The sequence below is a fragment of the Carassius gibelio genome, chromosome A14 (genome assembly GCF_023724105.1).
Source record: "Carassius gibelio isolate Cgi1373 ecotype wild population from Czech Republic chromosome A14, carGib1.2-hapl.c, whole genome shotgun sequence".
NCBI classification, from domain to species: domain Eukaryota; kingdom Metazoa; phylum Chordata; class Actinopteri; order Cypriniformes; family Cyprinidae; genus Carassius; species Carassius gibelio.
The window spans coordinates 945,726-969,047 of NC_068384.1; the positions used below are offsets into that span (position 1 = coordinate 945,726).

At 36.5% G+C, this 23,322-nt stretch overlaps 2 protein-coding genes across 2 annotated transcripts in view; one reads left to right on the plus strand and one right to left on the minus strand.

Annotated features, from left to right (window-relative positions):
• Positions 1 to 1,263: 1,263 nt before the first annotated feature.
• On the minus strand, positions 1,264 to 23,141 carry LOC128027170 (glycine receptor subunit beta). Its single transcript, XM_052614491.1, has 11 exons — positions 22,740 to 23,141; positions 16,456 to 16,927; positions 14,396 to 14,535; positions 13,970 to 14,076; positions 13,234 to 13,301; positions 10,151 to 10,377; positions 6,933 to 7,015; positions 6,546 to 6,686; positions 6,261 to 6,413; positions 5,160 to 5,446; positions 1,264 to 2,099 (listed from the first exon to the last, which is right to left on the minus strand). Exons 2-11 carry the CDS (start codon positions 16,456 to 16,458, stop codon positions 1,803 to 1,805), a joined length of 1,506 nt encoding a protein of 501 aa, XP_052470451.1. The 5' UTR covers positions 16,459 to 16,927; positions 22,740 to 23,141; the 3' UTR covers positions 1,264 to 1,802.
• The window catches only part of LOC128027171 (platelet-derived growth factor C), a 40,138-nt gene continuing 38,258 nt past the window's right edge, over positions 21,443 to 23,322 (plus strand). The window contains exon 1 of the mRNA XM_052614492.1: positions 21,443 to 22,190. Coding sequence (XP_052470452.1) covers positions 22,037 to 22,190 — 154 coding nt within the window. The 5' untranslated portion in view covers positions 21,443 to 22,036. The remainder of the gene's footprint in view (positions 22,191 to 23,322) is intronic.

Consider the following 23,322-nt stretch of genomic DNA (forward strand, 5'->3'; position numbering starts at 1 on the left):
ATGGCCTACAGTATTTGTTCTGTGAATGTGGCAGCTAGGGAGGGGTGGAGCATTCTCCATTTTGCACGCTTCATTACATTCCAGACACATTTTATATTCTGACTAGTGCAAAGACACCAGTAGGTCAATCTGCAGGAACAGTTCAGACCCCGACTCCCAGACAGCTGTGTGTTGATGTCTTAGGTTTCATGCTAGTAACACGCATTACAATACATTAGCAAGGCTTTAAAAAAAGATGCAGCTTCTATCTTTTCACACTCCAATTTATAGTAAGTTTATAGTTTTGGGAATTTCTGTGATTTTGGGGCCCCCTAAGTGAGTAAAATTAATTGCTTTAAAGCAATCGCCCATTTCGCAGAATTTTGTTCCTCTCACCGCACTTTAATGTACCCAGAACAGACATTTCTGTCACTTTTGAAGAGATTGGGATTGTAATGTTCATATGTTAATGCATTTGGTTTGGGCAGAATAGATCTGCTACGCTGCTGCTGCGGCAGAGCAAGTACAGAGATTTGCTACTGCCATTACATCCACAAAGCAATAGTGCTGCTGCAAATACAAAATTCATTAAATAAACCCCATATAGCATACATGAATCACATCATAACAGATCTATACAGGTGGAGCAGAGGAAGGTGGAGGGTCCCTGATGCAAGCTGCAACCTCTACATCAAACACTAGCCATATATTTGAATGTTGAGCAGCGAGCATAATGGCTACTGATACAGGAGAGAACCAATCAGCTGTGCCATGTGATAATGATGTCATTAGGTGAGATTGAGTTAGACCTTTCATGCCAGAACTCTGTATTTGAAGGGAAGCATGGGAAGGAGACAGTAGCCATTCACTTTAATTAGAAGCTAGTAAACATTCAGAAGATTTTGAAACTGATTTCAATGTAAAAAGCTACATACAGTTGCTTTAATCTTTGAACTATCTTATACACTATTTTTTTATTTCTACATTTAAATGTTGCATTTGAATAATACAATTTTGTTTGTTTGGTCAAAACATTTGGGAATCATGAGGATGTGTAGCCTATATTTAACTGTGGTTTATAAGGAAATGATACAACAATAAATCATTTATTTTTATTTTGTTTAGCTTTATTTGTTGTTAATTCAACTCAACTCGTAGTCTTTTATTCATTTATTTATTTTTTTTTACAGAAAGTTTATTTCAATTTCTAGATTTTATTTCTAATTTGACTTTTAAGAATATGATGAGCTTGGGAGATATATAAGTCAGAAAAAGACTCATTGGTCATGAGGTCAGCTGAGCTATTGGGCTGTTTATTGACAAGCAGCGGAGATGTTTGGTTTTGTTCCTCTATATACACTTGCTTGTAATTGCTTGTAATAGGAACATCATCAAAAGACAGTTCTTATGGCAGTGGTTATCAGTACAAATGTCTCAACATCACCTCAACAGCTGATCTGTAGGTCAAAAATAATATTATATATTTTAAATACAATATATTAATATTTATATATTCCATTTCCACATGCACGTTCATAATAATTTCTCTCAGGTTTGTGCATAAATTAAATATAGTGGCTGAAAATCAAAAGTTTTAAGAATTGTCTCTGTTCTTTCTACTCAAAAATTTTGCTTTTTTTATAAGCAACATCGTTTTTTGTTTTTTTTGTTTTTTTGTTTTTTTGTTTTTTTTTATCCAGAGTTTCGCTCTGTCTGCACATCAAAACTGCTCCGTTTGATGTCTGAGAAACAAATTATATAGACCGAAACAATACAAAGGAGGGAAAAGTTAGCTGAATGGAAGCAGTTTCAACTTTACGCAATCACAAATACACAGACCAGTAAATTACATTAAAGAAAAGGAAGGAGAATGGGAAGATCGCACGAGCATAAAGATCTACACGCTTGGCTGCCGAGGGGATGACAGGTTTAGGAGGTGGTGGTTTCTTGTTGTTCTTGGCTTGCGATTTACTGCAAGCATTACCAGCTTCAATGGGTTTGCCATAGCAGTCAAAGTTTGAGAGTTCAAAGTCCCGTGGCAGAGAGCCTACGATACTGAAGTCATTGGAGCGCAAATCCGACTTGGAGGTGCATACCTTTTTGCACCTTGTCTCTGTCACCTGAGAGATATAAAGAGGGAGAGAGTGAGAAAAAGATGAATAAAGAGAAAACATGTCAGATCTCAGCGACATCTGGAGTGATTTTTATTTAAAGGGGTGCTATTATGCGTTTTCATTTTTTCAACTTTAGTAGGTCTGTAATGATCTGCAAAGTTACAAAGCCTAGTTCAAAAGAAGATATATTATTTAACAGAAATCAATAACTACAACAAACAACTCATTCTGACTACACATATTTTCCGAGATTTGTGATATCACAAATATCGACGAATGGAATGAGACCTGGTTGAGCTGCACTAGAAAAGGCAGCGAGTTTTATCACTATTTCGGAGACACGCTAGTGTTCTACAGAAAGACGAGCTGAGAGTGGTTACAATCATCCGGGTTTAAATAATGCTCAAATTGATTCTATTGTGATGCAATATTTAAACTAAAACTCGCAGCAGGCTGCTTTGGTAAGAGGCATGCGCACATTTTAGCTAATCGAGAAAACGAAATAGTAATAGTTTTAGTCCATTGAGGGAACAAATTTGTAAATCGTGCACACGATTTAGCCTAATATTTTTTTCCTGCATGTCATGTGCGGGACTCCGTAATTATACACTAGTGTTGTTGAAAGTGTGAATTAGGGCTAGTTATGTTAGTTTTGTAAATATGTGTAGTTCTGCTTTTACTGAAGAAAGAAAACCATACTGGTTTGGATCAATGTGAATGTTATTGATTTGATTTTTGACTGAACTATCCCTTTTAATTACAAACTTGGGTATTTTAATTTGTATCATTAAAATAAATGAAAAAATGATAGCTGGCAGGTTGATCATTTATGCATTATAATACTCATTCTGGAACTCAACAACCAAATCTGATTAAATGTTTGTCAAACTTTAATCTCTCAAGTAGATGCACATAACTCTCTATCTCTTTGTTTTAGAACTCCCCTTTCTCTTGACACTCTGAACTGCTGGGAAAGGGAGATTTTGAGGACAGGCAATTATTTTTGGCTCTTCCTGAAGCTCTAACAGGGCAGAGGCAGTGTTGCATGGCCCTCCCACGCAGGAACAACAGGAGAAGAAAATAAGTAGTGTGAAGAAACACCTACCTTGCATCAAAATAGACCAGGACAAGCGTTACAAACAGATGTGACATAACACTGTCTGGTCCTCTCTCCCTCTCTCCCTCTCTCCCTCTCTCTCTCTCTCTCTCTCTCTCTCTCTCTCTCTCTCCCTCTCCCTCTCCCTCTCTCTCTTTGTCTCTCTCTGCTCTCTCTCTCTTTTTCTGACTAACAGAGAGATGTCTGGATATCTGATGTCTGATGGTTTAATGCCAACTTGTCCGTTGTATTAGTTCTGGATGTGTGGACAGGGGCAGAAGCCATGCAGTGCTGGACTGCACTACTTCCCACTGGGAACACAACACTTAAATCCTCGAACAGTTTGATATCTTTTCTATTCTGTGAGGACACATACATGGATTTAGGAAGCTGTCTGTCAAATACAGCATTGGAGCTTTCATATGCTTCTGATAAATACTGCCTGCTTAACAGCATTCAGCATGTCTGAACAGCCATGAGATGGCTGGAGACTCAGTGGCAGCAAACAAGCCTTGGGACGCGTCCAAATAGATCTAATTCAGGGCAAAAAACGAGGCTTTTTTTTGGAGGTCAGTAACTTGCAGGGGTTGTGCAAAGAGCATGTGGGTTAATTTGGGGTCAGATGTTCTTCTCGTAGCTGTTGAAGGTTCATCCTAAGAGTAAATGTGTGACAATGGTTGAAAACACACCGCTTCCTTAAGCCTCCCTCTGGGGCACATTTAAAGCATATAATAGACTAGAGCAGACCACATTATTCAGCCTATTTCTCCTGTCTGTCAGGCTATCCTTGCCTCCAAGCTCCTCTTCCAATTGTTGCTATAAAGTTGTCTGTTTTCTGAAGAACATGAAGTACTGTGATTATCCCACATACAATTTTGCATGCAGACCTGACATTAGCAGCGCAGTGCATAATTTAAGATGATATAAGTACAAGGAGAGCAATGCAACTGAATACAATAAAATATAATTGAAAAAATGAGCTCTTTGAAAAGGCAAAATCGCCCATTAAACATAATGTGTGTGCCCGTGTGCTGCTTAACTTGTGTCTCTATATGGCATACTGTTATGGAATATCAAATACTTTGAATGAATGCATTAAGAAATTAAAATATAGTTTATATATAATTATTTATAAAATAAATAAACAATATGTTAAATTTATATTAAATTTGTATGAATGTAAATTAATTAGTATTAATTTAATGTATTAATATTATTATACTGTATACCCACTACTTTTCAAAAGTTTGGTGTTGGTAAAAAATTTTTTGAAAGGGGTCTCTTATGCTCATCAAGGCTGCATTTATTTGAAGAAAAATACAGTAATACAGATTATTCCTCTGATTGTAACATTGAATCTTCAGCAGTCATTACTCCAATCTTCAATGTCACATGATCCTTCAGAAATCATGCTCAAAATAATTTTTCTTACAATCATCGCATCTAAAATCGGATGTGTTGCTTAATTTTATTAATTCATTTATTTTATTTTTTTTTTATTTTTTTTTTGCGGATAACTTTTTTCAAGATTTTTTATGAACAAGAAGTAAAATAAAAAAACAGCATTTATTCAAAACAGAGATTCTTTATAACATTATAAATATCTTTACTGCCACTTTTGATTGATTTTATGCATTCTTGATGAATAAAAGTATTAATTTCTTATTTAAAAAAAAAATCTAAATTGCCCCAAACTTCTGAAAATAGTGTATATTAACTGTACATGCTTTGACTATAAATGGTGGTGACAAAATATTACTGTGGTACCACCATATAGTGGTGGTATGAGTTGGGAAAACTAGAGGACAGTAAGATAAAAAAAAACACCTGGTTTTGTCCAAACAATTAGATTATCATCACAGTAACACAATAAGTTACTACCCAAGGTGTTTTTTTGTTATTATTTTGAATTGACTTAGCACTAGTATAATCAGTTTGTTTGAATACAAAGTCATCAGGTTGTTTCTGACCTGTAGTGTACTGACGTGTAAAGGGGTGCTTCCCATGCCATTGATGTTGTTCTTAGCAGGAGACTTTCCCTCCGCCTTCTCTTTGCTAGCAATCTTTGCTCTCTCCGCCTCCAGCCGTTTAGGGCTATTAAGCATCACCTGAACCACAGCGTATTCGACTAGAGAGGCAAAGCCAAAGAGCAGGCAGGCAATCAGCCAGATGTCAATCGCTTTTACATAGGAGACTTTGGGCAGTTCGGAGGCCAGGGATGTGCACTCAGAAGAGAGCGAGAGCACTGACAGTATCCCTGCAGACAGAGAGAGGTCATTAGATCAAATGAGCTGAGGAGAGATGCGCTAACACATTGATCTGAATCGTTTACAAAGATATTACCAGAGCAGACTGTAAAACATAAGGAATCTGTAACAGTATTAGAGCAGTGAGCAGATTTTTTTAATAGATGTATAAACACACACACAAACCAAACACTCACAATATGTAATAAATGACTGACCTGAAATGACCATGGACAGCGGCAATTTGAGATGGCACTTGATGTAATCACATTATATTGTGACAGTGACAATAATGTGGACAGAATGATGGTGGAACTGGAATCACCAATGAAATTGCAGAAAAATCGTAACCAAATCACAGCAGAGGATTTGCAGATATTTTGTAATGTCCACCCATGAAACACAACCCAGTGCACGAAGAAAAAGCATATTCCATGAAAACAGTGCATGCATTTATCAGCAGTGTTTAGCTATAATTGGAAAGTACTAGAAATTGTCACATCTCATGACATCTTGCATAATCTTCATTGCATCTCAGATAATCTTCTCTCACTGACCTCCCATAAATAAATAATGCCTGTGGAAATATCCTGGACATGCATTATATTTCTTGTATAGTGTATAGCTATAGTGCTGGAGGGGATAGAAGCGCCGCACTGATGTAAAATCAGGGCCATTGAAAAGATTAATTGGTGGATGTTACATTGATGAAAATAGCAAATGAAAAATGTAAAGGATGAGGTCGATTATGGGGGTACAGGCCTCCACAGAGGCATGAGATGAGGTGCTGATGCTTGTGGCAGGACTGATAATTGGAAAGAGTACCCAGAGGCACACGGGCAGCGCTGGCGTCAGGGTTGATCCAAAAGGAGAGCCAGGAGAGGACGACGATGAGCAGGGTGGGAGCATATACACCCATCATGTAGAAGCCCACCTGCCTCCTCAGAGTAAAAATCACCTCCACACATGTGTAGTAGCCTATCATACAAAAGTTCAAAAGGTTGCATTTAATGGACATAATTTGTATTTGTTTTTTTCTGGAATTGCATCTAATACAGTAGTTACCTCCATAACAAGACCAGAGAGAGCTTATGTACACATTAGTTTTACCTGTCCCTGCATAGTACTTAGTGCAGTTGCCATATTCAATGTCCTCTTGTTTAATATCGAACTGAGGCAGAGCAATCTCTTCCATCTGTACAGGGTCACCAGACTGCCACATGAACTGCAGGTCATCTGTGGTGTAGCCGACTAAACACACACACAGACACACACATAAGAAATTTCAAATAATAAATAAAAAACTTCAAATAATAATAACTGTTAGATTCCCAGATTGTTTTTCATGATCCTGTGAACTCGGATATTTAGTTTTAGCTAACAAGTCTGAAACATGGCATCATAAAAACAAAACTCCCCTCCCTTTCATAATTTTTTTTTTCCTTTTATTATTTTCAAATCAGATACTTCTAAATGATTGTATTCATATTCACGTACAGCTCTCAAGCTGCATTTTGCATCGCTGGGTGTCCATGGGGAAAAGAGTCAAGTCCAGTGGACAAGAGAGGGTAACAGACAACCTGAAAAAAGGAGAGAATAAGCAAATCTGAGTACCAGACAATGAGTCATGCAGTAGTCTGAATAAGTTTGAATTTGTGTCTTAATTTTAAAGGGGGCATTTTAGATTGCTTTTCCCTAAAATACACTACATTATATATGGTCACTTAAACATCATATCCATTTGCACTTGGTAAACATTTAATTTTAAAACCATAGACATTAATAAGGGGTGAAATAAGAAAATAACGGATTCCACTTACTGGATTTAAAGATTCATGCAGAATATATTCAGCAACATTGCACAGATTGCTGCCAAGATTATTTTAGCACCAGGTTGCATCACTTGAAGTCAATCCAAATTTAACTGGTTTCATAGATGTCACATAAAAGGTCTTTCCCAACAGTGGGATAAATTCTTCATGCAGTTCCCATTATTGTGCACAGCATGCACACCAAGGCATATTTATTTAAAACACCATTAACACATGAAAGCTTTTTGGTTTTCTGCCATAATCTGACAAGCACAGTCTAAAAAGCAGCAAAGAGCTACTTTTTACACCAGTGAGGCCACACAGCGCTTGAGTGCACAAACTGAAGCACTCTACCAAGATATTTTTGTATAGACCTGGGAGAGGTTAGAGAGAATGAACGTTTCCCTCTAAAATATGTTTTTGTTTAAGATGTATCTTTATGGTGCATTATACGTACATATTATCTGAGAGGAAGAGAGAGAGACGAGGGTTGAGAAGTAAGATGGGGTCAGGCGAGAAAAGACGGGGCACACAAAGATACAAAATAAAGATTCTTCATGAAAATAAACATTGCGTCCATCATATAATCTTGCTCAAAACAATGTTTAGTTATGAAAAATGTTAATTGTTATTATGTATTTACGCTTTTTTTTTTTTTTTTAAGCTTTTATTTTTATTTTTAAGTTGTATTTTTTATATATAATGTCCAATATACTGGACATTTTTACTTATAAAATTGTGTAAAAATGTGTGTATCACTGAAATACTATTTTAGTATTTATTCATATTCTATTTTTTCCATGAAACTGGGCATTTAGAATGAAGAGGTTATGGGAGCAAGGGGATAAAAAGTTTTGATAGTAATAAGTGTGTGTGTGGGGGGGGGGGGGGGGGGGGGCGTGTAAGATGTGTCAGTTTCATGAAGTAAAAAAGATAAGAAAAATATAAAAGGTAAAATCTATGCATGTATTTGAGGAAGTTGAAGGTCGATGGACGAATAAAGGCACAATTAGTTTCAGGGAGGTATAATATGAAATAAACACTCTTGTTTCTTTTTTAAAAACTCTCATTAAGACAGTAATCCCCTGCCACACACATACCCAGAGACAGGGCAAGGCATCCTGGGCCGATGCCAAAAGTGAGAAAGGGCTCACGGAAGACCACCCAGCTCATGCTGGGTTCCGGGTGGCATGCAAAAAACACTATGGAAATACATTTGCCTCAGACATAACAGCAAAATGTGATGCTCTTAAACACACTTCCCATCCAGACTGAAATGGCTCTGTGCCAGGGTTTAGATTTTATCTTTACCCTAAATTGTCCAATGCCCGGCTGGCATGGGGACCACAGTTACAACTCATATTTGTGTAGAGCATTACAGCTTGTGGAATTGTTTACCCTTATAAATAACTGTTTGTTTAAATCAATCTGTGTTAATAAACTCCTGCTAAAAAAAAAGATGCAGATTAGAATAATATTTCCATAGCACTGCATGGACAGATCTACAGCAGGTGTGGTCACTGACTACTAGAAGTCTCTGAGAGCTTCATTCACTCAGCAGGACCTGCAGATAGAGAAGTGGAACGGTAATGACAGAGGTGTCCACCACTAATAAAGGTCTTTCACATGGGATCAAATAGCAGGAGCTGTTATTTAGGTGTCAGTGGTGAGGTGAAATCCTAGGGTCAACAGATGTATAGACTCTCCAGTTCTCAGATCACTTGAAGTCCCGAGGTTTATTAAAATAATGAAGACGAGCTTGGAGGAGGGCTAAGTCACTGTTCCTTGTCATTTAAACATGTATTTTATATATGTTATTTTGATTATATATATAAAACATGTATTTTATATATGTTATTTTGATTATATATATATATATATATATATATATATATATATATATATATATATATATATATATATATATATATATATATATATATATTCAGTACTGTTAAAGACACTTATTTTACATTTTATAGTTGTATAAATACTCAAGGAAGCCTGTTTCTAATAGGGCTTAATTTCTCATAATTGTTAATTTATTTATTGTGATTTATGATTTTATGTACACTATACCATTCAAAGGTTTATTAATCAAAATAGACAGTAAAGACTTGTTCTTTTGAACTTTTTGTTCATCAAAGTCTTAAGATAGCATTGCAGTTTCAGCAAAAAAATGTTAAGCATTTATTTAACATTGATAATAATATTAAATGTTTCTTAAACACCAAATCAGAAAATTAGAATGATTAGGATGAAGGATCATGTGACACTGAAAACAGGAGTAACGGCTTCTGAAAATTCAGCTTTGACATCACAGGAATAAATTACATTTTTAAAATAGAAATCAGTTATTTCAAATGATAATAATACTAATTTGTAGAATAATATGAAATATGGCTGATTTCATACTTTTATTTATTTACTGTATTTTTTTTATGAGTGAACATAAGAAACTTTTGTACTTTCAAAACCAAAAAACGAAAAAATCTTACGGACCCCAAACTTTAAAATGGTAGTTTATCTCACATGTGTACCATTACTTCTTGTAATTGCAACTTTAAATGTTTATGCGACTTCATTTCTCATAATGTGACTTTTTATGCCACAGTTCGACATTGTATCTTATTTTAAAATTCATCTCACAGCTTTATATTTCATTGCTCGGTAACAGCAGGCTTCAATATATCTGTGAACATGCTGAACCATTTATTTCAATACCTTCAGATTAAACTCTTGCACAGTAATTTGTTTTTTTCCACTTTAAAAGGTCTTTGTCATCTGATAAACTCTTGTGTTTGTTTTATAATGTGAGTAGGTGTAACCAGCATTCAGACCTCATTTGTCACCATCCGCAAAGACAGAGTATAGACTTTGCAGGAAGAGAGCATAAAAGCTCACCTCATGCTGATGAGGACATCTCCATTTCTGAAGATAAAGAGCAGGATGTTCTCCTGAGTAACGTCGTGAAAGTTGGCGCTCTTTTCATTGGCAAAGAAAAGATCGGGTTTCCACAGGCATTTGAACATCTTCGGGTCAACGGTGAGCGAGTCCGACTTGAAGTCCTGAGGAAGCCGGAGTCTGGGGTCGTTCCAGCGCTGTCTCAAAAAGATGTTGACACGATAGTCCTAGAAAATACGAGCCAAAATCTCCATTCAAGTTTTCACACATGCAATCAAGCCTGAAAAATCAACTATTTTGTGACACCGAAAACTCATTTCTGAGTGGGTGGGTGGTAGTTAGCAGGGCGGACACCTGTCTTTGTGTTACATGACAGGAAGTGTGAGAAGCCTTGATTTGGACACAAAAACAGCTCATTAGTCCTTAGGGTGACAGGGGAGCCCAGGTGGCTTAGGTATCACCATAGCAACCCGCATTTCTCATGACCTCTGAGTGAGGTTTAAAAAAAACCCTCTCGTCTCTGAAGTATCCAGGCTCCAGTTATGGCTGGTATTGAAGTTGTGCAGCTGTGGCGCTTGGAGCTGCTTCTATTTACATTTCCAGCCATTGCCAACATCAGAGGCATGCGACGGGGGCTGCAATGAGGGCTCACGCTGTATGTGAGCACCTACACTGGGGAAGTCAGATTGGCCCCAGCTTCCCTGCCGACTTGCGTGAGTAAAAGCCTTTGAAGTGGCATTTTCTAGTGGAGCTTGTTTTGCTAGCGCTGATACTGTGAAGACAGATGACATGCCAAATAAAATGGCCACACTCCAGCTGCACTAGAGTCAAGTGAATTTGTTCCTAAATGTTTTTGGGTGTGTTGTCCCTGCGTGTGTGATTCACATCTTGGTATGTCCTGTTTTTCATTCAGGGCTTTGACCAGGAACATTCAGGATGTATTACACACACCATGGATGGCACTGTGTCATCCCGGCTCACTTCTCGCAAAGTTATGAACAAATGTTCTTCCAGTAACATTAATAGAATGTTCGTTCAGATTTATCCGGTCTTTGATAATGTTCTCAAAACATTAGCACAAAAACATTAATTGTTTTAGTTGCCATTTATTAAAAAATTACACTACTTGTTTTAGAATGTTTAGAAGAAAAAAAAGTTATATAATGGTATAATGTTTGCATAATAATAAAATGGAATGTTCCCCTAAGGTCCATTCACACCAATAATTCTAAAATTCAAAGTGAATCCAGTGATATTGTTTCTCTGTGCCATTATAATTATACTGTAGTTGTGGTGTGGACTTTTCTATTCTTAGAAAGTTAAGAACAATTTTATAACTGACTATAATTAGTCAGTCATCATTTGTGTGTGTGTGTGTGTGTGTGTGTGTGTGTGTGTGTGTGTGTGTGTGTGTGTGTGTGTGTGTGTGTGTGTGTGTGTGTGTGTGTGTGTGTGTGTGTGTGAACGTGCCTCTACCATTCACATAACCAAGAAAACATAACACAAAAAAATGTCAAATAAATTGAAGTTTTAAACATTCAGAGAGCATTTAGACATAACGTTTTCATAAATTAATGTTAGCGATGTTTTCATAAACGAATGTTGGCAAAATATTCTTATAACATATTTTGTTAGCTGTAAAGGGTTGTTTTGTTGGACCTTCCTGTCAAAATGGTAATAAAGTGCTAAATAAGCTGCGGTAGGCAAAGTGGCCTACTTCTTACCAGTCAGGTCTCTGGAGAGGTTGTGAATAGCCTTTTTGTATTTCTGTCGTATACCACCTGTGCATTTAAAGGTTAACCACAGCAGAACGATGCAACTACAAAATGGGACCTAATTTGCAATGCTATAAAAGCCTGGTGGCACGCAACACTCCTGTAGAAGTGACTGCAAAACTATATTCAACCTATGACACCATGCAGTGCTGGGCAGAAAACGTGGCCCTCTGATGTGCTTCCAGGGGAAATATTTTCAATGGATCTTAAGACACTCTGGCATGATGGGTTGTTTATGGTTGTCACTGCTCATAAGAAGCCAGACGTAAGATTGTGGGGTCTGGAGTTGATTTTTTTTTTTCCCCCGGTGGAGTGTTAAGTAAACACGGTAAGCCCGAAATAAAGCACACAGTCATGAATCCAGTCGTCTGTCTGGTAGAAGTTTTGTGACAATCTGACATTTTAAACTGTTTGTTTGTTTTTTAGACTGACCTTCTTTGTTGGTCTAATCATTGATTTCAACTTTAATGACATTTTAAGATCTTTTAAAAAGAAATTTCTGGCAAATGTCACATTTTAACTGATTGTTGTTCAGCTTCTTTTGATAAACATAGATATACAGGGATCAATTTTATTTATTTATTTATTTATTTTTTTGGTACAGTGATATTACAAATAAAGTTGATTGAGGCAGTCAGCTCCTAGTTAGCCTACGTAAATGTTAACGAATCATATTGTATATTGTTTTATTGCATATTATTATGTGGAATAGGGCTACAGTAAAGTGTCTTAAGTGATTCTCTATCAATTAATGGGTATAATGGAATACAAACGATTTAATAAGAAAGATTATTAGTGTGTCAAAATCTTGTTTCATTTGTGATATTCTTAGCACTTGATTATTATTGTATAATAAACCGGGCATTGTGACTGACTTTGGAGTCAGTTGTTCCACTTTTGTCAGTCGTTTTGGATAAAAATTTCTTCCAAATGCATATGTAACTTAAATGTATACAAATAATAATAATAAAATAATAGTTATCATCATTATTTCAATTTCTAGGCTAAATAAATGAGTGCACTTAAGACAGTGAAATGTTTTTCATAACATAATTCATGAGTGCTTTTTTTAATAACCTTGTACAGTTCTGAAAATGTGTTTGTGTACTATTCATTCTTAACATGAAGACTTATTTAGGTGATTTTATTATACTAAGCGTTCTCCCCCAGAGTAAGATACATGCTTCACTGTTAATGTTATTATTATAGAGTTTTTATTGTGTGTGTGTGTGTGTGTGTGTGTGTGTGTGTGTGTGTGTGTGTGTTCACTCATTATGTTTATGAAAAGGCAAAAGATATGTGAAATACCATAGTGGTTTCTTGGATGGACCCAAAGCTGTTGATGAAGATGTTCACACGATCTTCAACGGGAATACCTAAAAAAAAAAACACAAACAAACTGTATATTTCAGCACATCAATCCAATCCATCAAACAAGATGCACCAAAAGTCATTCTAACAATTGGAGCAGCACATTCTCACGGACTATTACGGGTAACATTAACTATTTGGTTTATACCATGAAACATATGTTTTCACTTTATGTATACTACATGGAAAGCTTTGCATTATAGGAAAATGGTTCAACTACTCCACTGCTATTCCTATTCCCAAGATTATAATGTTGACTTTAATGACTGCCAGGAGCTTTCATCTTGCCCAGATATGACGAGCAGCTGGCTGGTCATAGGGCGTAATAACACTGAATCATACAGTGAACTCTTAACACTCAGACCACATCAAGGCCCACGTTTTCGCTGAATGCCAGCGAGCAGGAAGGCGACAGAGGTTCTCACTCTTTACAACCTGCTTCATTATATCAGGAAAGGCTGCCAACAGTAGCATAACCTAGACTTTTATATCTGCCACAATGCATATAGAATAAAACATTCTTTGTAATGTTTAATAATTGGACATAATTGACAGGGCATGCAAAAGACAATATAAAAATAGTAACAACTAATAATATATATAATAATAGCAACATAATGAATCTTGTTCATATATATATATATGGCACTACAAAGGTCAGTGGAGCACTGACCTTTAAAGTTGGGTCGGATTCTTGGGTCATAGCTGATCAAAAGCCTGTTAAGGATGTTGCTGGTGGAGTTTGCCGGAACCCGTGCCAGATCCTCTGACGACAGCTGCCTGAAGGGACCAAAGACAAGGACATTAATAGCAACAAAACTATGTGAAATCATGTTTAAAATTTCATTCATATGTTTATTAAAATGTCTTTCATTGTTCATTATACTGTTGTGAAGGACAGCATTTCCAAATCAAGTGTCAAACATTTTGACCGATGTGAGTTACTTCATTTGCCACAGTGTGAAGTACACATAACATTAGAGCAGATTAGCTGTTTCTATAGCTCCCATAGTCAGAAAGTCAACATGATATGCGTTTAGCACAATAGCAGTGTTTTATGACAAATTAGCCACAAAAACTTGAATACGAATCCACTTACGAAGGACAGTAAACCTGTTTCCCCTTCTTCTTTCCCTTCTTAGCAGATTTTTCTTTGGTGAATCCTCCTTCCATCCAAAGACAGATGATAAGCAACAAGAAAATCACCTTTACAGCCTTCATATTACAGCAGTTCATCTTCTGGAAGAGAAACAACACATACACTAAGAGCAGGTCCATTGTATTAACATTATTTCTATAATGGTTATTAAATGATTTTATGATGTTTTTTTTTTGTTGTTGTTGTTGTTGTTGTTTTCTGATAGCATGATAAATCCCCTTTATTTAATTCCAAATAATGCAACATGTCAAAATGTTATGTCAATATTTAAATACATTTTTGAGAAAAAAAAATCTTGATAATATTTCCTTTGTTCAAAGACTTTCATAAGTCACTGAACACTGAAATCCCCAGCAATATTAATGGATAACAATGTCTTCCTCTCTCAGAGGAGATATAGTTAGGGTAAGACTGTGCTGGGCTGTCTCTGAGACTGATGGTCTGTTGGCTCTGCAAATATGCTTCTGTTGTTTCCGTGACCACTTTAAAAATGGTAATGGGTGTCTGTCACTGTGGGTGGTCTGACAGTGCTTCTACACTATAAAAGCACATTGTTTCCACAAATGGTATGGGACAAATTATTACATTTATTACCAAAACTAATAATGTTGCCCTTTGAAACAGTGCTTTACTGATATTTATGTTACAAATGTTCTTGGTATCCTTACATGTGCATTATAAGTAAATTAACAGGATTAATTAATTTAAAAATGTACTATAAGAAATTACTTTAGACAGACAGAGTTATGCCTATAGTAAGACCTACATGTCAGCAGTTTGAAATATGCCAAACGTCATATTAGACTAATGTACAGTCCTCTCTACTACACAACCATCCATGAATGTTCCAAATGTAGAGGAGTGGAAACAATTGAAAAGATCAGCATACGGAATTCCCCTCTGAGGACCGCTGCCAGAAAACTCCCCTGTCTAGACTCTTCCACCCTCCACCTCTGGAGGCCTGATCCTGCGCCAGTGCATTGATCATCATCTTAAGTGGAACAGACCAGCGTTCATGCACACTCCTCCAATATCTCACTCATTCCATCGTTATTATCACCAGATGCTTCTATTCCTCTTTCAGATCTTTCCATATATCTCAATCTCTTTATGTCTCTCATTCCCTTTCTTTTCCCTGATTCAGCAGTCATGGCAATTTGAGTTTAATGTTCTTACTTAGAAAGACACACACAAATACTGACTGCAGGTCTACAGTACATTGTGAAGTATAGAAATGCAATGAATGAATCATAATATTTTACTATGGAAGATAATTTAAGGAAAAAAGAGACATGGTTTTCTTTATTTTCACAATGGACTAAATCTAGGTAAAATTGACCCTTATTCTATTGAAACAATTCTTCATTTTTTTCTTTCTTTCTTTCTTTTTTTTATTATAGAAAATCCAAATAAAATAATAATTCTATAATAATTTTATAATACTAATATAATAGAAAAAAATGCTAAACTATATAACGTATTAGTAATAAATAAATAAATATACAATGACACCTAATAAATACAATCCCAAAAATATAGACATAGCAATAAAATTACCCACTTAAACGAACAAACAAATGTTTCACACTTATGGTTATCATTTTGATTTAATAATGAAATCATAGTTAGGCCCACATTACATAATTTTAGCCTGACGCCTATGTTGGCAAACCTCATCACTCTATTCTCACATTAACATGCTTATATTTTATATTTATGCAAATGCGTAAAGGTATAACAACGACCTGTGGATGCTTTGAGCAACAAGTTGAAGTTGCATTCAGGCATGATGGACAATAAAGCAGGTTACGGCAGCAGATGGGGGAGAGGAGATATAAAAACAGCATCATCCATGACGACGAGGGGGTTGGGATGACGATGATGGGGGAAACAACACAGAATGACAGAATATGCGCGCGTCGCACCTCCCCCCATTCATCACACACATTTAAAACACACGATCCCTCTCTTCTTTAAATATTACCTGCGGTTTCACTCACCATTTCAGTATAATAACGGTTGTTGTTCCGCAAACCAGATCCAGTAGCGCTGACAGTGCAATCGGTCGTTAAAAAGCCTTCATGACCAGTCGCCCTTTATATCGCATTCTGCTCGTTGTTCCTTCAGTCAGCGCGAATCGCTGGAATAGTGTTCATCACGACGGCGATTCACGTCTGTTTTTCTTATCTTTTTCAATTTTAACAATCTGAAAATAATTTTTATTCCCGCTGTCCTTTTGAATTGGTAAAGGGTTGCCAAGATGGAGCCTTGTGTGTGCACCTGTCATGCAACATGCGCAGTAGAACTCTGTACAAGAACAGAATTAATCACACAGCTTCCACAGCAGCACTGGAATATAATGCAAGGCCATCACACTTGCTCTGCCGTTTCAGCACAAGTGTATTGCTGAAAATGATCAAACGCAACGTTCTCTGTTTTGTCTGTCTAGTGCTTGAAATTGTGTTTCTTTAACTGAAAGAAGAAAAACAGAAAGAATACTGATTGAATGATATGTATGCAATCAAAAAAGGATGAATGCAAGAAAGAAAAATGCAAGAAAGGATGACTGCAAGGACAAATCCAATAAGAAATAAATGCAAAAAATAAAATAAAATAAATAAAAATAAAAAATAAACAAAGAGGGATAAAGAGAGAAGAATTAATCTGTACAACAATAATATTAGTGTATATTTGTGAATGTCTTAATAATTAAAAGCTTAACCCTCATATGTTAGGTTTTGGCCATTTTGAACTAAGAATTTCCTTTTCCCGAAAATCATGGTATTGCAATGTACTAATACTTACTGTCTTTGCTCACACAGAGTATTATAACGTTTCAGCATAGCACAAGGGTTAATGCTATTTCTGTTATGTTATTTTATTTTATTTTTTATATATCTCCCTCTGTACTTGTTCCTAATGAATGGTGCCCATGTAAGCTTAAACAAGAGTACTCAAACAAACAAGCAAAGGAAAACAAGTGTGCCAACAGACACAAGGTTTGGATGTCTTTATTTTTAAGCACATTGGGACACAGAGGTTGAAGGAACCCGTTTTTAGTGGAATGTAGCCATAGTCTCAAACTGAGGCCAAATAATTTTTTGTTCTCTATGAGCGAAGTAAAGAACTCTATTACTTCCTCAAAAGACAGCACAAGCATTAAGAAGTGAGCCAAAAGCAAAGTTTAGACAAATTTCTGTCCCATGCGGATATTCTTCAATGATCCTTGGCGAATGATATTTGGATTAAGTAAGAATGAAAACACAGACATTCACAAATTTCCACAGGGCACTCTGGCATTCAGCTGAGGTCCAAAGACTCAAGCATTGTTCATATGAATTATAAACAAAACTATACCTCCTTCATCAGCTTTGTCAGGACAATAGACGTCTTAGTATCTGCTTTTCATTGTAGCAGAACAGAAGATATTAATCATGCATGCACATAAACTAAATTACTTATTAATACCGGTTAAATTAAAACCCTGACAATAAATGACCAGGAATTAAGGGAGGCTTGTTTTGAGAAAATGTTCATTGTTTGGCCAAAAGCCACATAGCTGATGGACAATGTAGCATTGGTCCAAAAATATGTCTGTACGCTCTAGCAAATTGAATGTGGTATTATATCTGGCATGCACACTCAACATCGCTATCAGTCTTCACACACACCCTTGTGCTGACACATTCCCCATTTAAAATGAAAATAAAAACATTCATAGGGTGAAGGTACCCCTTTGCTTTCTCAAAGACACTTATTTTTGCCATATAATGGTTTGTAGCTCTCAACAGGTGATTGGCAAGCATTCCAGGGGTCTGAAAGAGTATCAGGAAGACCCCAGTGGAGAATAACTGGGACATATAGACACTAGATGTGATAAATGACATGTAAGAAAGGGACTGTCATAAGATGTGTAATGGAGAAGCCTAAATTATTAATTTAAAGAAGTTAGTCTAGACATAGACTTGCAAGAAACGATAGGAAGTTTATTTATAAATCTGTATATCGCCTGTCTATGTCTATTTTATGGATTCACACTGTTTCTCCTGCCAAAAAGCTGTGCACAGAGCAATGATCCTATAACCTCTCACTCATTTGCTTTACAACATTTTTATCTGAAAGAATCTATCAAGTTCAGCTGTCTTGTGAAGTACAGAGTGTGACAGTTAAGTCGTAATTGCATCTTAGCGAGAAATTGTTTTAACTCGTACTTTCCCTTTTTATATCTCTTGGAACAGACCCAAATGAATCAAAGTGAGCAGGTTAATAGCCTTTTTCTCACATTGGAACAGGACCAAATCACAGACTAAGCAATTTACAAGGAGAGAATTTACTCACGTGACAAATTAAATGGAGCTTTAACAGATACAAATGTTCAGTACCATACAAACAGGGATGAGATGATGAACACGAGGATTTTTAAAATATATTTATGATTTTATAACGACAACCATGGCTTTACTGTATGCTACTTAACATCATTACTGCGAACCAAAATACCTTAAACGTGACAAATATCAGTGATTTTGGTCAGTGTAGTTAATGTAAGCTAAAGTTATTAAAAATATTAAATGTAATATAATAATATTCAATGAAAATTACATAAATGTGAAATATTGTCTTGATAACTAACTCAAGTTTAAAGTGCTAAAATTACTAAAAATAAAACTCAAAAATAAAAACAAAGAGAAAGAGAAATAAAAAAACAAGTGAAAATTACAAAAGCACATAACAATGTCACAAAAACTATTAAAATTATAAATTATAACGAAAAGCATTTTTTAATACTATACTTGTATATAAATAGTGCAAAAATAGCACTGAATTTGAATGAAAATCATCAGCACATCATTATAATGTCCCTCACTGGTGATGCATTTCCTGTTCTGGACAATCTAAAGTGTCATATCCTCTATGACCTCATTGCAAAACAAAGATATGTTTTCACTAATGCTACAGCCAGGATGCTAACTCAGTGACTGGCCAGACAGGCAGTGACCACAGTGACCTTTTCCTCCCATCCTCAAATAGCCATGTTTGTAATTTCATTGTTTACTGTATATAGATTCAATATCAGTGTGACTCACTGGACCACCATGAAAGCATAAGACACTGTAGCGTCTCAAACAAGGCAAAATAGCAATCTACTGAAACCCCTCCCCCACATACAGAGAGAGGGAGAGATTCATTCTGGCAGAGGTGCTGACATCTGCTGCAGGTTTTGGGTTGGAATATGATACTCTCCCATAGTCTGCACATGACCTCCAGTCTTGCGGCACCACATACTACACCTTTCCATTTTCTGCTACTGAGTGATCCACAAGCAATATTTCCAGCATACCTAAAGGCAAATACTTCTATAAAGCAAAAAAAAATAAAAAAATAATTATAATAATAATTTGCCAAAATAAAGCATCAGGCATGTTTTGTCTTGTACAGTACCATTTTCTCTTCAAAAAAAAAAAAAAAAACTATCCCTGTCAAAACAAGCATTTGTCAAAAAAAAGAACATAAATGTTACCTTCCATGCTCCCAAAATTAGACATTTGTCATGTTTATGTACTGTATAATGCAAATATGCATAGAAAAGTTTTCACCTCTCCAATTGATATTACTGTCCATGTTGCACACAATGCAACAATAAAACAACAAACTTAGAAATCTGATCATGTCAGCTAGATTGAGATCTTAAGCTTCCACATACTTCTGGTCTCAGATTCCACCAAACCCCTCCACCCGCTTCTGTAGTGGTCTGGGGCTGAAACTGAATTGTTTTGCCATTGCATCATTTTTCTGGGAGAATCACTTCAATGTGTGCCCTTCTCTGATTATTTAGTCTTCCATAGAAATATACACCTAACAGGCATATAAGGAACACATTGACAACTGAGAGATGAGATTAACCACATGAAAAGACCTTCATGGGTTGATGCTTTGAGCAGGGAGAAGGAAATAACTTACACAAGGGGAGTAAGTGCACTGTCTGCAGCTTTGATTTGACAAACTAAGAGGTGTTTAGCGGTTCCCTTAAGATGCTTTAGGCATTGTTCTGACTTCACAATGATGAAATGCCAAACAAAATGATGAAAAGATTTAGACATACGAACCGACACAGGCCACAACTTGTGATAATAATAGTGTTAAGCCTTGTTCCAAATGGTCACACCCATTCAGGAAGCCATTCCATAAACATGTGAAGCATTCATGAACTAATGATTAATGCATCTTCAAGACCATTTGCAGAGGAAGAGTTAAATTGGCCGAAACAGTAAAAATTACAAAAGATGGCAAGCTAAAACTTGCAAGTCCCTAAAAATTATACAGTGTCTGTGAATTTTTACACTTTTACAGGAAATTCCAAATTATTATTATTTTTTATAATGGATGGATCCATGCACACTCTGCTGATATTTCCTACATCCCTTTCACTTTGGAAGGGATTTGGCTCAGAACACGAATAGAAAGAACTACAAGCATGGATGTATATGAGACTGACGGTTCAGTAGAGATGACCTGAAAGGGGTTTTGGGTTATTAATGATCCAAAACTAACCTGAGGGAAAAATATAAATGTAATGTTATGTGTTCTTTAACATTGTATATTCTGTCCTAACAGAAAATCTTCTAATCTTTTTATTTGTAAGCCTGTATTCTACACACACAAAAATATACACACATACACATACTGTGGCTATAGCTAACACATTCACTCTGTATAGAAATGCAGACAATTATATAAATTAATTTAATTTAACAAATCTAAAAAACTGTTCATTATGTCATTTTGAAAATACATATTTTTTTCTTTTTTATTAACATTGTTTTATATCGATTAACAGACAAAACTAGCGTCACATTATTGTCCCATAAACATACTGTATGCTCGCTCTCTTTCTCCCTCGCCTCTCTCTCTCTCTCTCTCTCTCTCTCTCTCCCTCACACACACACACACACACACACTTGTGTGGCAGTGGAAATGTGAGAAATATAGTCTCTAACTCCAAGCGACTGTAGCGGCAGCACCATCAGCAGCTTGTGAATGGTCCCCGCCTCTCCGGGGAGTTTCCTCCACGGGGAACTTTTACTTTATGTGCAGCACCTGTTGTGTCGCCAGTCGGCCGCCTGCGCTCGCCAAACCCTCGGAGCCACCTCTAGACATTCATTTCCTTCAGAAAGTTGGAGGCGCAACGCTACAAGTGCCATTTTGCCCAGAGACGCTCGCTATGTGTTGCGTTCCTCGAATGGACTATTAGTGTTTGCAAGGGAAAGTCGAACACATTGCAAACAGACAAATGCATGTTGCGCGTCTCAGCAAATCTTGATTTACAGCACGTTTCCAACTGTCCTCCAGAACACTCGTGTTTAGGCGAACAGGTGTGCGCACACTAAAAGTTAACTGCTATTAATGCTTAACTTTGCGCAGATGCTCCTCGGGAAACTTTCCACAGAGAAGTTTTCGCGGTAGAAACTCTGACCGATCAGGATTATGTGGACTTTACTTTACGCGTGCCTCTTACAGATGTGTCCAAAGTTGGATACGCGTCTCACGAGCAATATTTCTGCATGGTGATTGAAACAACACATGCTAAGTGCCTATAAGCACCGACAGCCACCATTTATCCAAATGATTCCATTGCTTCTCTTGACTCTTATATCGTCTCTTCATCAGCATGAGTCGGTGGCGGAATCGAGTCACATCAGTAAGATTCACTACGCCAGCACGAAACAGCAGAATGGTAAGTTTAAATAGTCAATGCATGATCTTTTTCTCTTGGATTGTGGGGCGCTTTGCAACTAAATGCATTGAGTTTACCTCTGCAATGGCAAGTCTTTTTAACATTTATTCCTCAAAACAAAGTAATACATTTGTTGTAATGTCCAAAAAGTAACTAGTGAGAAAATTTTTATGTTTATCTCTCATATTTATTTTACAAGTTCCTGTGAGGTACCAGTGACACTGGAAGACATACTAGCAACTATTGGGAATGATTAGTACCAAAGAATAAGTACGGCTACCTATGACCAACCAAGTGACTACTTGATTGAATACTAGTCATTGTTGAAATAAGTAATAGCACTAGTACCCAATAAATAATTGGTGAAATAGAAAAATATATCAGTGACTATCAGAGTACTTATTATTAATGCAAGGAATAGTATTTAGTAGAATAGATAACAGAAACAGAAATAGGATTTAAAGGAATTAAATGACTATACAGCTTGCCATAATGGCTACAGTTTAAGAGGTTCACACAGCAGTATGCTTGATAGAAAGTTGAAGTTACCTTTGGCTTTCATGTCTATGAAATGCACATCTGTATGTGTATTTAAGAGAAAAAAAATCTCTGTGTAACCGGGTCCCCTGGGAAGGGATCTCTCTCAGATCGCAGAAAGAATCCATTCATGAAGCTTGAGGTGCCCCGGGGCCATGTAATTTGCTTTCCTCTGATTCCCACCAAAACTCACAGGTGAACTTAAAAAAAAAAATCATAATGATAAATAAAATCAAGCAAAAGTTTCCATTTAACTTTGGAAACTATACAAAATTCCATTTAACTCTGAAGATATAAGCTCAGTGTTGTAAAGCAGGCGTTGGTGGGGACAGGCAAACTGTCGCCCATTGCGCACCATTAACAAAATGTAAACTACTACTTGTGTTGACTTAGGCGAGGGAGCGCCCCTTACTGTGTCAGGGGTGAAGCAGAGTGGAAACATCTTGCTTCTCTGGGCCCACTATCAGAGCTTTCATTGTGTTATAAATCTTTCTCTAAACTGTGGAACATGCAGAACATGTCTACTGGAAAGCAATGTTTATATGGAAAAATATCATTTGTTTTCTGTTAGGAAGCCAATGAACTTGAAATCCTT